Here is a 15,992-nt window from a genome sequence, read left to right on the forward strand (position 1 = left end):
GCCCTCCTCATCCCCCTCCTCCACGTCACTGCCGTCTAGAAGATCTTCGATGATCTCATCGTCTGTCATGATTTGACACTGCTCGTCGTCTGCTCCTTCTAACCAGGCGGTAACATTGGCTGATGTCAGATCTTCTGGATCGTCTACTACACTAACTGTTCGGCTATTGCTTCTTTCAAACCATTTAGCTCAGGATCTGTTGTCACTGTCGTTTGAGGATTTGATTGTCTTCTGTAAACCTCTAATAAATCAAGAGAAGCCACAACTTCGCCCATGAACAAACATTGTTTTTGATGCAAGTTTTTCCAATGCGCTTGCAAGATTAAACACAACATCTTTCAGGTTGGTTTTCTTTAGAGATGTAACAACACTCCCCTCTTTTGACAAAACACTGTACAACAGGGTTTTTTTGTTATTTGTTTTTATAGTTTAGATCACATTTTGGTCCATGGGCTGGAGTATCGGAGTTATATTTGGGGGCAAAAATAAAGCAGTGATTTTTCCATCCCTACTTTTTAACTCATCCTCATCTGGATGTCCAGGACAATTATCAAGCAACAAAAGTGCTTTTTGAGGCAGTTTCTGTGTTTTCAAAAACTTTTTTACTGATGGAACAAAAGTTTTATGAAACCATTCCGAAAAAAGAGTTTTTGTCATCCATCCCTTTGTCGAGTTTGTGTATGTAACTGGCAACTGTGTGTTTTTGAACGCCCTTGGCTTTTTGACTTTCCCAATAACCAGCAATTCTAATTTAAGCGTGCCACTAGCATTACAACACGGCATAAAAGTTACTCTATCTTTGGCCAACTTGCGACCTGGGGCACTAGCTTCCTCTCTATGAACGAATGTTTGTTTCGGCAAAAGACGCCAAAACAGACTACTCTCGTCAGCATTGTAGATCTGATCTGGGCCTAAGTCCATTTCACCACGATTTCTTTAAATTTTTCAACAAAAGGCTCTGCAACTGCTACAACACACGAAAGCCTTTCTCCAGTCATTGTTAGCAATCAAATTCCAAAGCGTCGTTTATCCAGCCACCCAACATTGGCACAGAAGTCGTCCTTTTTCATAATTTTGTTATAAAACAGTTTTGCCTTTTTCCTTATAATATCGCCTGAAATTGGCGTGTGTCAGCTCCTTTCTTGCATGAACCAATTATAAAGTGTAACTTCTACTTGCGGAAATTCGCCCATTTTTAATGTATTTCTTACCTTTGAAGATGATTCACTACTCCTCTTAAAGGCTCGTCCAAACCGAAGCGGGAAAGTGGCGGGAGCGGTGCGGGAGCGGGAAGGGGGCGAATGACCGGCGGGAACCAGCGGCAGCGATACGTGGCGGGAAAGAGGTAGCCCACACCGAAGCTGCAGGCAGCGGGAAGCGGGACGACTCCTCAGTTCATTTCCATCTTAGCTACAGAGTGTTCGGTTGTGTTAAGTGAATGTTTGTATTTTATGCGTTCATGTCATGAATCGTAATGTACAAGAAGAAGAAGCTTTGCTTTTGCTAGCAACAGCTGAAGATAAGATGAAGCTGCAAGACGGCGATCTGTTTAGGTTCATGAAATCAATCTAAACGGTCATTTATTTGGCGTATTTGGTTACCCTTATGCCGGATCCAAAGACGAAAGATGGTTTTATATTTATTTTAGGATGACCATCGCGTGTTTTGATGAACTGTTTAATGAACAACGCACTGGAATAATCCTCAGCCATCTTCTCAAACGTCTCGGTACCAAATAAGTCATGTACCCATGTGTTCCTGCGGCGGTACGAGCCAGAAAATCCAACATGTTTCAAACCGGCGGGACGATCGAACAACGCTGCGGGACGGCGGGAGCGGTACCGCTCTAGTGTGGGTGCTCACATCTAACACCATGTGTTTTAAAATCCCGCACGGGAACTCGTCCCGCCACCTTCCCGCTCCCGCCGCTTTCCCGCTTCGGTTTGGACGGGCCTTAAAGAATGATTCGATTTGCTCCTTCTTCTTCTTTATGTCGTGTATAGTTGCACGGCCGATATTGTATTCCTTAGACAGATGAGCCAACTTTTCACCCTTTTCCAAACGTTTTAAAATCGTATACATTTTATCTAAAGTCAGCGTTACATGCTTACGTTTTCCCGACATCGCACTACACTTGTAGATTGTATAGTATGTACACTGTACTCACAACACTGCCTTCACTCAACTCACACGCCACACACTGTACGCAACTACCCGTAGCAGACATCAGTCGTTAGTGTACTGCTGTTGTGAAATGTGGACACTCGCGTTTTCAAGTCTAGACATGAAAATTTACTGACTCATTGGCGGAAACACAGTGCCGGATTACTGGACGTGCCGGTCTAATGAACGGCCGGATTATAGAGACTCTACTGTACACCCTTTGCAGTAGATTTTTACCATCCGATCTTGGGATCCTGACCTTTTTTGCTATCCGACCTTGCTATAGGTTGAGGCTACTCTTCAGTGTTCAGTGGCCATTGTTAAGTGTTTTTTCTATTGCAGGTATCAAGCCCAGGATTACACAGGATCTTTATTGGCTGAAGTTTCGGCTATGAAGACTGTACGACCTGCGTTTGCACCTCTCTACACAAATCAGTACAATCACGGAACATCATGGGCTAAACCAGTTAAGGTATTGTTACAGATCTGTTTTATAAGCTAAGACTTTGCTGATACAACAGAAATACAAATAAGGGATACAATATCCAGATATATGATTCTGATTCATTAAGTATACAGTCCAAAATAAAACACTAAAAATGGTCAAATCTAGGTTTTTGTGATCTACGCTAAGTCTGTAAACTAAGCGACAACTACTTAATATTTTCAGTGTTACTTTATAAGCTAGTTACAGTTGTTAATAATTCAGCTAGTTAGTGAATCTTTTTGTAAGTTTACTAGGGATAGACGGGTCCCGAAATTTCGGGAATTTTTCGGGAAAAAAATATTCCCGATTATCGGGACGGGATTACATTTGAGTCGGGAATTTTTCGGGACGGGATTTGGTCCGATCGTCGGCGATTTTGCCGCTTCGCGAGTGCCGATGACGCCGCTATTGCGAGCGATAGGTCCGCGAACGCAGGAGACGAAGTCATTTCGACGATCGCGCCGTGACCGCGGAGTCCTACCGACGATCGCGCCGTGACCGCGAGTCATACTGACGATCGCGCCGTGACCGCGAGTCATACCAATGATCGCGCCATGACCGCGGAGTCCTACCGATGATCGCGCCGTGACCGCGGAGTCATACCGGCGATCACCCCGTGACCGCGGAGTCATACCGACGATCACGACGTGACCGCGGAGTCCTACCGACGATCACCCCGTGACCGCGGAGTCATACCGGCGATCACCCCGTGACCGCGGAGTCATACCGGCGATCACCCCGTGACCGCGGAGTCATACCGGCGATCACCCCGTGACCGCGGAGTCATACCGGCGATCACCCCGTGACCGTGGAGTCATACCGACGATCACGACGTGACCGTGGAGTCATACCGACGATCACGACGTGACCGTGGAGTCATACCGACGATCGCAACGTGACCACGAGTCATAACGAAGATCGCGCTGTGACCGTGATTATTGGACCAACGATCGCACCGTGACCGCGAGTCATACCGACGATCGCGCCGTGACCGCGGAGTCATGCCGACGATCGCGCCGTGACCGCGGAGTCATACCGACGATCGAGACGTGACCGTGGAGTCCTACCGACGATCGCGCCGTGACCGCGGAGTCATGCCGACGATTGCGCCGTGACCGCGGAGTCATGCCGACGATCGCGCCGTGACAGTGAGTCATACTGTCGATCATGCCGTGACCGCGAGTCATACCGACGATCATCCCGTGACCGCGAGTCATACCGACGATCGCACCGTGACCGTGAGTCACAAGTTTCTATAGGTACCTGTATATTGTTACCCATTTTTTTGGTTTTTATAGATCAGTACCACAAACGGTAAAAATTGATTTTGTATGTCTTTTTTTGGTAACTGCAATACTCAAGACTTTCTTTTTATGCACAGAAAAAATCCCGTCCCGTCCCGTCCCGAAAATCGGGAAGGAAATAAAATTCCCGTCCCGTCCCGTCCCGAACTAAAAATTCAATCCCGTCCATCCCTAAAGTTTACCCACCAACATGTGTTAAGAGATATGTTCTGATCAATTGTTAAAATACTTGTGGTTCGGAAGCAAGCATCAATCCTTTTTACTCTAAGCTTTTATCAATTATTTAACTAGTATCATATATCTTATTTTTTTATGATCATGGTTAATCCGCAGCGTGGTTTATCCACTTGTGGATAATCTGGAGTCTAATGTTTTATAAAATAAGTATCTTGAAACTCTATTGAATCTCTGAAGTATCTATTGCTACAATAATGGATCGTGAGCCATTACCCACCATCCATTAGTATCGAGTATCGATGGTTAATGACGCTTATTGTTAAATACTAGTAAACTTGTATAATACTTGTAAATACTAAACTTTGGTTGAGTATGAAATGTCAAAACATCTCTGTTGCAGAGCAGGTCAAATATAGATTCCAAATCCAAGACGCCTTTAATTCTAGTTTGGATTAAAGAATCATATAGGATGGAGAGCACACAGCTAACTCACCTGAAGAAAGGTTGCAGACGAGTCACAGCACAAATTAATTATATATACACAAAAGACTTGATGTTTCACCTCTTCCAGAGGCTTCTTTAGAAGTAGATGGCTGTTACAAAGACAACCAAAGAAGCCTTTGAAAGAGGCAAAATAATCTAGTCTTTTATATGTACAATAATTTATTTGTGCTGTGACTCGTCTGCAACCTTCCTTCCTTCAGGTGAGTTAGCTGTGTGCTCTCCATCCTATATGATTCTTTAATCCCCGCTAAATGCATCTTCCTAAAAACTTAACTCTAGTTTTGAATTTTTTGAAAAGGAGTAGAGTTTATCTAGCTTACCTGAGAAATTTAGCTGAACTTCATTCCTTTAAAATTTCCTTATTTTAATCAATTGGTTTTCCTTTCAAATTTTACTGGTGTTTGTGTTTCAGGATGAATATATACCACGCAAAGAAAAAAGACAGTACAAGAAGAGAAAACATAAAAACATCAACTCGAGTTTAGTGATGAGCGATGTCACCGGTGTGGTTTCATCTGGAGACGACGACGGACTAAATATCTCCCCTGCATCTCCTGCGCACGACGACGCACCATTTGCGTTCAGGCGGAAACGTCAATGTCTTTACCATGCGGTATGTTACACTGGCATATTTAAGAATCAAAGATTATCAGTTTGTTCTCTAAAAAAAGGTTAAATAATTGTGAACTTTTAATGTGGATTTAACTCCTGGATCGGTTTCTCACAGATATTATAGATATTTGATCGTGTTTAATATTTGAGATTGTGTAAGATTGTTGTTTGCGCAGCCTCTAACGACTGGACTAGGCAACTGGCCTTGGTGTAACCGGGAAGACGGAGGACTAGCAGATCAAAGGTACAGGTTCAGCTTGACCTCCATCACCCACCCTACAAACACCAGCCGTTGTGTGGGATTGGCAAGGAGAAGAGTCGGGAGGGGTGGCAGGTATGTAGCAATATACAATAATGTAAACAAAGTAATGAATGTTCTGTATTGCAGGCCCCTAATACAAACGTTAATTTCCATAAGGCTAACCATAAGGTTCCATAATGTTCTCTTTTTTTTATGTTACCACTTTTACTTTAAAAGAAGAGGACTAAAAAAGTAGCTAATTTAGCAAAGCTAATATGAAGCAAGAACTGGACACCCTTAATGTTCAGGAATTGGATATCGTAAGTTAATGGATTTAGAAGACATCGCAAGAAATACAAGGCGCAAAATCGATAGCCAGAATAAACTGCACAGCAGAACAACATTAGCCAACAGAAGAAAACACCAGATATGCTACATTTAGTTACATGGTAAGGGAACCACAACACAACGGATTGCTATCAGATAAATAAAATACGGAGTTTCAACAGCCTTCAGGACTCAGAACACCATGAATAAAATACTGCATCCTAAAATAGAAAGTTTTAACATATTCGAGGCGTTAAGCATGTATAAAATCAATTGTAACGATTGTGATAGCTTCTACATTGGACAGACTGTGAACTTCTAATAAGAGGATAATCTATGTATTTTTAAAGAATTGTAAAAAAGGATATGTAATGAATGTTTGGGAAGAATTGTATATTTATAAGGATTAATGTAAAAATATAAATAAATAAGCTGATTACTGAACAAGTAAAATCTGACACCAGATTCTTGTCATTCGCCTATTGGGTCTGATGATGACTGGAGTATCCAATCAAAATCAATCACCACTTACCTTACCATCTTTTTTATATAAATATTAGAGATGGGCCGATACCAAAAATTGTCGATACCGATAACGATACCACCAAAGTACTCTCAAAAGGCCTACCTATCGATACCGATACTTCCAATACTTATCAAAATAACAGCTGGGATCAAATAAAACATTAATATGAACACATTTATTGTCAACGATAAATAAGCATAATATCTTTGTTTATACATACACATATTTGTGTCCATATTAGTGAGTTATGTTAATAGAGAGTGGGCTAAACTCATTTAAGTTTAGATTTGTATTTGTAACATCCATGGAATCGTCTACACTTCCATCTTGGCCTAGGCCTATATTCTTCCCCAACTGTTGATTTGTTAAATTTCCTCTGGAAAAATTCACGTTGATGGTGAAGTTTCAGATGTTTATTGAGGTTAGAAGTCGTACGAGACTTAGGCTATCTTTTTTGCACAGTTTACATTTTGTCACATCACTACTTTCACTAATAATATTCGAAAAGGCCCACACATCACTTTTACGCTTACTCATATTAAATAAAAAACTATATCATTCATTAACTAAAATCAAAAGAAATTCAGTTAGAACCAATGTGAAATAACAATAACATAACCTCAACAGTCAACATACGGATGGATCATAGGACATACACTGTAACTGCAACACCGCGATCGTGCATATAACAGGACTACTGCATCTCTAAAACGCTATCCGTGATTGGTTTAATGTCGTCCTCCGATCCAAAACCAGCCAATGAGAAAGGTTCTAATAATTAAGTAAAGACACTAGCACTCGGTGTGGCGTTCAACAACAATCCAAGTTTCAATGTCGCTAAAACATAGCACCTGATTGGTTGATCGTCGTCGCAGGGCAGTAGGTGAGCCAATGAGATCGTGTCTATTAAAATGCCAAGGACACTAGCGCTCGCAGTGGTGATCAACCAAACCAAATATCCTGGTGTTGAAAACTAGCCAATAAGGTTGTCTCTATTAGTAGAACTTAGGTAGGCTAAATTGTCTCTATTAGTGTTTACTTAGGTAGGCAAACAGCTAGGATTCGTAGATTCGTAACGGCAATTTACCCGCTCTGAACTGACTTAATCCGCACCGATTCGTACTGTTCAGTGTCAGTATCGGTATCGAACCCAATACAGGCAAGTGTCGAGTATCGACGATACCTCGATACTGCTGGTATCGAGTATCCGTATCGGCCCACCTCTAATAAATATATATTTACCGTCTTTTGAGTTAAGTGTAAATATATAATGTATTATGTTTTAAAGGTTATTAGACCTATTTTTATTTACTTTCCGTAAATTTAATAACACGTACAATGCTGTTTGAGAAATTATTTAATAACATTTTCTATTTGATTTTTGTTGTTAGATCTTTAATCACCAACATACTATTTTTTTAATGTGTTAATAATGGTTTCAACGCAAATTGGCTTGTTAGAATTTTTTATTGGCTGTATAGATTTTTTCTTTACTTGAAAAACACTCCATTACCTAACAAATACTTAACAGAAGGATATGGAAGACAGGAGTTGGTGTAGTGTAACTAATCCATTCAGAAAATTTGGACAAACTAAAAAAAGTATCGGTATTGAGAATTGAGTTTTGATTTTCCAGATATTGTTAACACAAATCGATAAATTTTGGTATCAACAATGTGACTAGTTAGAATCATACCCTGCAGAAGCCCATTAGACATTTGACCTTTGTTACAGAGTGATCCTAGATAGGGCTGGACCTCCTATGGATGACTTCTGGGCCTCTCAGGACTTTACGATTCATGATAACATCAAAGAAAAACTACCTGTTAGTGAAGAAAGGCTCACCGATGAGAAACCTCCAATGGATGATAGGTCCTTGCTATCTGACCTGTTCCAAGACTGGTTTGTTTTCTCATTTCTATTCCTTAAAATAACGTCTTTATTACAGGGTGTCCACACAATGGGAATCTCAAGAAAAACCAGACCCATACACCCACACGCAAGCATTTTAAATTTAATGTAATTTTGGAATTTTCTCTGTAACCACCAGGGGTCAATGAAGCATACAACAACACTTCAATTCAGTAAATTATTTGCCTTTTTTAACAAATGAAAAGGTTAAATTCACTGTTGTCCCAATGGTGGAGACTCGACTAAGGAAAGGACATTGGTTGTGATCGAATCAAGTCTTAAAATCGTATCTAATGATCTACTAATTGTAAAAAATAACATCTGTTACAATATATTTTGTCAAATTAGGCTATAATCACCTTAAAATAACATGACTAGATCTACAGCAAGAATGACATTAAATATTCTATTCATAGTAAAATGTTTCTTGACAGTAAATAAACAAATAATCAGTCTAAACAATTACACTTGGTAGGGAAATTATTTAGTGACTAAGATGACTACAAATAACTAAATAACATGTATATATTTCTAAACAAGCAAGTACATTTATAACAAATTTAATAAGATTATAAGCTACATAATGGCTCGGGGAAAAAGACTAACCTAAATTTGAACCAAACTCCATACTGCAGATGTTTTAGCTGCTAGTTTCTAAACCTAGTCTTAAATGAATCAAAATCACACCCAATCTGTTGACTACATGGTTGCGGTGTCCTACACTGCTCAGTATGGGTCTGAGGTCTTCTGTAATGCTACCTATGAGTAGAGATCCTCTAGAAGAAGCTCAATTATTTTCTTATACAAGCTTAGCATATACGAAATGTTAAGTTGCATTAAATATGCAGTGGGAATTCTTTAAGTACTGTTGAGAAAATACAGAGTCAGTTTTGTGGACACCTTGTGATTTGCATTGTATAATTATATTTCATTTATCGATTGTGATTGTAGGATTCCCCAGTCTTGGTCTTGGGAAATTTGTTCAATTGGCAAGGATAAAGACTCAAGTTTCCAGTTGAATTATAGTTTGTGCCGAAGATGAATTACTGCAATGCATTTGAAACGTCTGCCACTATCTTCGCTAATTCATTCTTCCTTTCCAAATACTAAGATTCAACAGTGTTTTTCTAATTTTCAATTTCCTCAATTTGGATTAATTTTTTTGATGCGGTATAAAATCGATAAATTTTTATGAAAATATTACCAAAGTGTGTCTCAAATAATTTTTTCTTGGAAAACCAAGGCCTGTCCATAATTTATCAATGCGATAGGACTTAAAACTCAATTAAGTAATTGAAAGCTAATGGGTTCAACTGATTTAAAAATGTAAGAGGTTTGAAAATAGGTTGTTAATCAGTGATAATTTTTTATAATAAATGATAAATCATTTATAGTTTCATTTTGGAATGTGTTTTCTAGGCCTCATTTCCGTCCGAAGTCGCCGCTGAAGACCGATCCCGAGGAGGAGGAAGATGTAACGGATGTTTTAAGCGGCAACTCTCTATCATTGGCTGTGGAGGACTTAACGGAGCCTTCGTCTGATCTCTTACCTGTAAGTAAAAGCCTACAACTCAGGGTTAAATATACACTGTCTCGTATCAGCATAGCTTCGTTTGAAATTATTATAATACTGCAGAACACCTAATAGAGGAGAAGATGTACTGAACTTTATCACTAAATCCAATGGAGCACATTACGCACATCACTGCAAGAGCAAACTCTCTGATTGGATTCATCCTAAGATCAACAAAGGGTTTCAACTCTTCCCTTACTCTTGTGACCTTATATAAAGCTCTTGTTCGTCCAATACTTGAGTATGGATCCACAATTTGGTCCCCTCATCAACTGAACCACATTAACCAGTTGGAAAGCATCCAGCACCGCTTCGTCAGACTTCTTGGATGCAGGTCCGGGTTTGACTACCTACGTACTCCTGTGAGTGAGGTTGAATCTCTTTTTGGCCTCACCCCTCTACACGTGAGGCGGCAACACTCAGACCTACTGACACTTCAAGTTGGTTAATGGCCTCCTAGACTGTCCGGATCTACTCTGCGGCATCCACTTGCATATACCGACAGGAACCCGTTCCAAAACGATATTCCGTAGACGCTACCAACCCACCTACTATGCATCAAACAGTGGCCTATCGAGACTTCTACGTACTGGGAGTGATGTCGCAATCCACCTGGACTTCTTTCACGACTCATCGTCCTCGTTCCGGAGAAAGGTCGCCTCCCTGCTTAATTGATTGATAATAATTCTAGTCACTACCCTACTGTAGAATCTTACCTTCCCTAGCTCTAGTCATAATTAATCGTTCTTGTTGTTGTTGCCAAGTATCACCACTCATGCTATGTTTTTGTTAAATCTAATTTTTTGCCACATTGTATTATTTATCCAAAACCATCTTCACTGCTTCTACTTTTATTGTTATCGTTATTCCTTGTCGCTTTTGTTATTTTTGTTATTCTTATTGTTATTCAAGATTGTTATTTATATAGTATCTATTTACTTATTACTTGTTAATTGTTATTCATTCTATCACCACCACTTGTGGTTCTTGCTGTTACCACTTTACTGTACTACTTTTACTGTTGCATGAATTTTGCCATCTTACAACATTGTATCCATTCTTGTAAACTGGTGTAAACCACTGGGAAATAAATAAACACCGTCTATTCACCCCTCGATAATCTGAACCCTCAAGTAAACGTGATTGTTCCCATCCCTCAAAAGATAAAGCGTACAATAAAATTGAATAAAATGTACTGTGCAATTTAGAATTGTTTTTACTGTACTGCACTTAAGTATTAAATTACACACAATACCCCCGCCGCAGCAAACCTGCCGACTAAGCGAATTTCCATTTGTCTGAATTGATTTTCAGTTAAATATATTTTAATAACATTAGGTTTAACGAGTACCTAGGTTTGCTGCTACAAGGAAACTAATAAAGTGTGTTTTTGAGTAAAATATTGATAGCTTAGTACAAAATAAATAAATTTGCCAAGTTTGATCAAAATATATCCATAAACAAGCAAACTACAACTTTTGACAATATTCTCCATAAGAATAACATGGGAATTTTAAATTTACATTTTTTTTAATTTTCTCCGTTACTAATAATTGAACAAAAATACTTTTATATACTAAATTATTTGTTTTTTTAAGCTCTTTAAAAAGGTGTAAAGAGAAATCAGGAAATTTTGTGTTTTGAGGGTCAAAAGTGAGAAAAACCAATTTTTACCCCTTAAAACCCCCCGTAAAGCCCTGTTCCCATGGTCCGATCGTGCTGGTTCGCGAACTCATTCAAGTTTATCCCGCTTTACACCTTTAAACCAAATTTCATCAAAATCGGACAAAAATTACTCAAGTTATCGCGTTCACGGACGTATATATATATATATATATGTCTATATATATATATATATATATACATATATAAAAATTTGAACGAATGGTGTTTTTGGCCTCTGGGGACATCAAAATGAAAAAAGTAAATCGGTCCCGGGTCTAGGTTTTACCGTGCCACTTACGGTAATAGCTACTTCCCTATAGGGAAATTCGCTAATACATAAATTTTAGGCCAGGCTTAGCTTAAAAACTAAGCTGCTCGCTATTTAAAGTTCTTTAGTTTTTTTTTTGTTTTTTTTTATCATCACTAATATAGTTGATTTAGTTTACAAATAACACATATGTTTTGTACCTAATGCCTCCAGAGCTAAACTTGATTAGCTCTTTCCTCTTTGATTGCAAAGAAACATAAGTAAACTTCAACTTGGACTCTAGACAGAAGATCAGGGAAATTCAATTTAATCATAGAGTACTTTAATACTTAATTCTTTAATACTTAAAATAATTAAAAATTCCTTTTTCAAAATAGTGCCTGTGCTGTGGACCAGCAACTAACAGTGTGTTTAAGGTTCTGGTCTGGTAATATTGAGGTAGTGTCTGTTCTTTTAATTTATTTTTTCCCCCCGTAGTTGAATTTATTCTTTTTTAGCTAACATTTATAGCTCATTTGCTATGTGTAAAGGTTTGTTTGTAGTTTACATCGTAAGTGTATTACCTACAGAATTAATGTTTTTATGTTTGTTCACAGGTTCATCTCAATCTAAATGAGCTTTTCCCCAACCTGCCACTAAGAGAGTCTGATGACGATGACAGTGAGCAACAACTCTCAGAACGGACTGAGACAACATCGTCCCAGACTGACAACAATTCCCAGACCGACACAGCATCGTCGGAGCCCCAAACTCTTAGCCAGGATTCTGGAATCGAAATGGCAACCAAGAACTTAAAGAAAGCCTGCATCGACAAAAAAGAGTATCAGAGTGGTTCGTTGTTAGATCGATGGGCGAGGTTCGAGAGTCCTCCTCCAGAACCGGTCAAGAAGATCAAGCCGCCAGTTGTCTTGGAGCCTTTCGTAGGAGATAAATCTGGAAGTTCAGCATTTAGAACATGCAATGCGTGGACGGACACGAGGCTCGGTAACCTGTCTGAAAGCTCCAAAGCTGTGGTCGCGTGTAGAGTGTCCTCACAATCGGTCAGTGTAGAGACTGTAGAAGAGATTTCCCATCTTCCTCCCACCCCTCCCAAGGAAGCACAGACACCTCCACCTCTGGCGTGCATCCATGCCAACGGGCCAATCAACTCTGAATGTGAGTAATCCAAGGTTGTCTCATAAATTTTAGGTTAGTTTTGGTTCTTTGAGTGGTTTTTAATGTTCTTAAAAGAAAAAACAAGTAAGTTTTTTTTTACTTTCGAGCGACGAATTGTGATTTGGAATTTTTGAACTTGAACAAAATAGAATTGCCTTTGAATTCTGTTTTCATGGGACAGGGGGCACCCTATAGCAGTTTATTTTGTACACAGGAAAATTTTCTTTGGTGTTAAACTGTCTGAAAAATTGTCTATGAACTCAAATGAATAGTTTATTGTTCTATTTGATTAATTTTTAGGGATGTACAGGATTGTACTTTGGGTTCGGGACAGGACGTAATAGTATTTCCATTTCCTTTCTGATTTGTGGTTTAGAATATTTCTTTCTGTGCATCAAGGTTATTTTTCTATAAACGGCTGTAATGACAAAAAAAATTCAGTCTTCGTAGCACAGTTTTATAAAATAAAAACCAACAATATATGTGAAAATATGATGGCAAAATTGTTCCACAAAAGGAAAAGTTACATATTATATTTTATGCCATTTAATAGTTATTTTGAGTATAACTTTCCAATCAATCACAAATGGATATTTAGGAAAACTATCTGAGCATTTATACAATCTATGAGGGGTTTTAACCCTTTGCGGTCGAATGGCGAGGATAGGTCGCCGCCGGCCATTTTCCCGACTACTCAAAAATGGCAACCTATAAAAAAAAAAATCAAAAATCAAAAAGGTTTTCTTTGCGGTTGAATGGCGAGTATAGGTCGCCGGGCGCCATTTTCCTGACTGCTCAAATGGCAAAGTATGCTCGCCGAAAAAAGAAAAAAAATTCGAACTCAAAGGGTTAATAAAAGTTAAAAAAACTTAAAAACCCCCCCAAAAAAAACGTCTGACCAGTACAAAAGCAGTCAAAATGTTTTTATGTATACCTCTCACACTGTCAGTATGACTTTAATCTGTGATTGCGTGGACATCTCCCATGGTCAAAGAGACATCATCATCATATCCTAGGTTCATGAATATCTCCTGCGCCCGACACATCAAAATCGCTGATGAATGGAGTAAATCCCGTCCTGAAAAAATTCTGAATTAAATATAATTTCTTCGAAGAATTGGGAATATATTTTCACAACAATTCCTCAATATTTAGGGACACGTCCATCTTCAGTAATTTGTTGTTTAGTTTAGCTTATCATATGTATTTATACTGTATACATTTAGTAAAGTAACCATACAATTTCACATTTTCTTTTACTTTCTTTTTTTGAGCTTGTACGTTTTTCCAATTTTCCATTTAATAATTTGATCTATTGTTTTGCTGCTATATAACCCATTTATCTTTAAGTAATTATACAGGGTGTTCAAAAAAGCTGGGGACATAGTTTACCTTGTGATTCCTTGGGTCAAAATAAAGAGAAAATCAGGAATAACATTTTTCCAAAATCGCTTCGTTAACCAGATATACGCCATTTTGTATTTTTTACGAGGCATGTTTTTTAAGTAAGTACCGTTTTTAAATTTCTCCGTTCCAGCACTGCGATTGGCATTTCGGACACTTGAGCTGTATATGTGCATCTATTGGCTAGCTCTAGCCGGAAATTTTACAAAAATCGGCCCTGTTTACATCCGGTTTCAAGCAATTCAAAATGGTGCCGCCAAATGAGACTGCCGCCAAATGTGAAGTGCGCGCTGTAATTAGATTTTTAAGTGGTAAAGGTGTGAACTCCATTGAAATTTATCGACAGATTAGTGAGGTGTATGGCGAGAACATTATGAGTGACGGAATGGTACGCAAGTGGGTAAGGGCATCTAAAGACGGCCCCACCAACGTTAATGATGAGCAACGCACTTGGTACTGGGGACATTGACGCCGCCCAGTGCGTTGCTCATGATGGACGTTGGTGGGGCCGTCTTTAGATGCCCTTACCCACTTGCGTACCATTCCGTCACTCATAATGTTCTCGCCATACACCTCACTAATCTGTCGATAAATTTCAATGGAGTTCACACCTTTAGCACTTAAAAATCTAATTACAGCGCGCACTTCACAGTCGGCGGCAGTCTCATTTGGCGGCACCATTTTGAATTGCTCGAAACCGGATGTAAACAGGGCCGATTTTTGTCGAATTTCCGGCTAGAGCTAGCCAATAGATGCACATATACAGTGCAAATGTCCGAAATGCCAATTGCAGTGTTGGAACGGAGAAATTTAAAAACGGTACTTACTTAAAAAACATGCCACGTACATATACATTTTTATTTTTAAATATTTTTAGCTGATCCTTATGAAACTTGGTATGTAGGCTATGTTAAGGTAGAAGGGACCCGTGTTAGAAAAAAAGTTCATCTCGATTCAACCTCAAATTTCTATATGGTGGCCATTTAAAATTTTTAAACTTAAATTACTCGAAAATGGCTGGTGTTATGAAAAAATGACAAGAACACTTAAATATAAGATTTGTAATTGTCAGTTAATGTGTGGATGAAATTTTGTAATTTTGTGGTGTTGGCATGAATGATTTCTGTTTGTCGGGAGGATGGTTATTGTCTTCTTTTGTTATGGTTAGGATCAAAGAAATTGATTGTTAATTTAGATTTCAATTTGATTGGTTTTTGATATTGTATTCAATTAAATTAATCTAATATTCCACTTGGAGTATGGTTGTCAATGCTACCAACCACATATCTGTGGATATATACATAGGCCTACTCTATAGATAGTTGCGGCAAAGGTTATTTTCAGGGCTGTGCGAATAGTTCGAAAAACGAATTGAATCCGAATCTTTTTAGAGATTCGATTCGGATTCGAGAACGAATCTACTGTTTCTAACTGGATTCGGATTCGGAATCGATATTCGAATTTACTGGTAAGAGATCCGGGTTCGGATTCGATATTCGAATTTCTTGGAAATAGATCCGAGTTGGGATTCGATATTCAAATTTACTAGATTCTGATTGAATATAATTTTCAATATAATTTTTTAGACACTAAAAAACTACTTGTGCACTCCGATTTGCTGTTGACTGGTTCATGTTAGGAACCTGACCAACTTGGCTAGGGATGCGACGACATT

General features: G+C 38.8%; 1 protein-coding gene across 1 annotated transcript in view; it reads left to right on the forward strand.

The window, feature by feature from the left end:
- Positions 1-15,992, forward strand: part of LOC128997814 (enhancer of polycomb homolog 1-like) — a 51,708-nt gene that overhangs the window by 22,983 nt on the left and 12,733 nt on the right. Inside the window, exons 6-11 of the mRNA XM_054423552.1 lie at positions 2,506-2,635; positions 5,048-5,248; positions 5,424-5,581; positions 8,076-8,243; positions 9,672-9,804; positions 12,355-12,913. Coding sequence (XP_054279527.1) covers positions 2,506-2,635; positions 5,048-5,248; positions 5,424-5,581; positions 8,076-8,243; positions 9,672-9,804; positions 12,355-12,913 — 1,349 coding nt within the window. The remainder of the gene's footprint in view (positions 1-2,505; positions 2,636-5,047; positions 5,249-5,423; positions 5,582-8,075; positions 8,244-9,671; positions 9,805-12,354; positions 12,914-15,992) is intronic.

This window comes from Macrosteles quadrilineatus, unplaced genomic scaffold, assembly GCF_028750875.1.
Source record: "Macrosteles quadrilineatus isolate MER2022 unplaced genomic scaffold, UCM_ALF_1.0 Scaffold_7__1_contigs__length_78375512, whole genome shotgun sequence".
In the NCBI taxonomy this organism is placed as follows: domain Eukaryota; kingdom Metazoa; phylum Arthropoda; class Insecta; order Hemiptera; family Cicadellidae; genus Macrosteles; species Macrosteles quadrilineatus.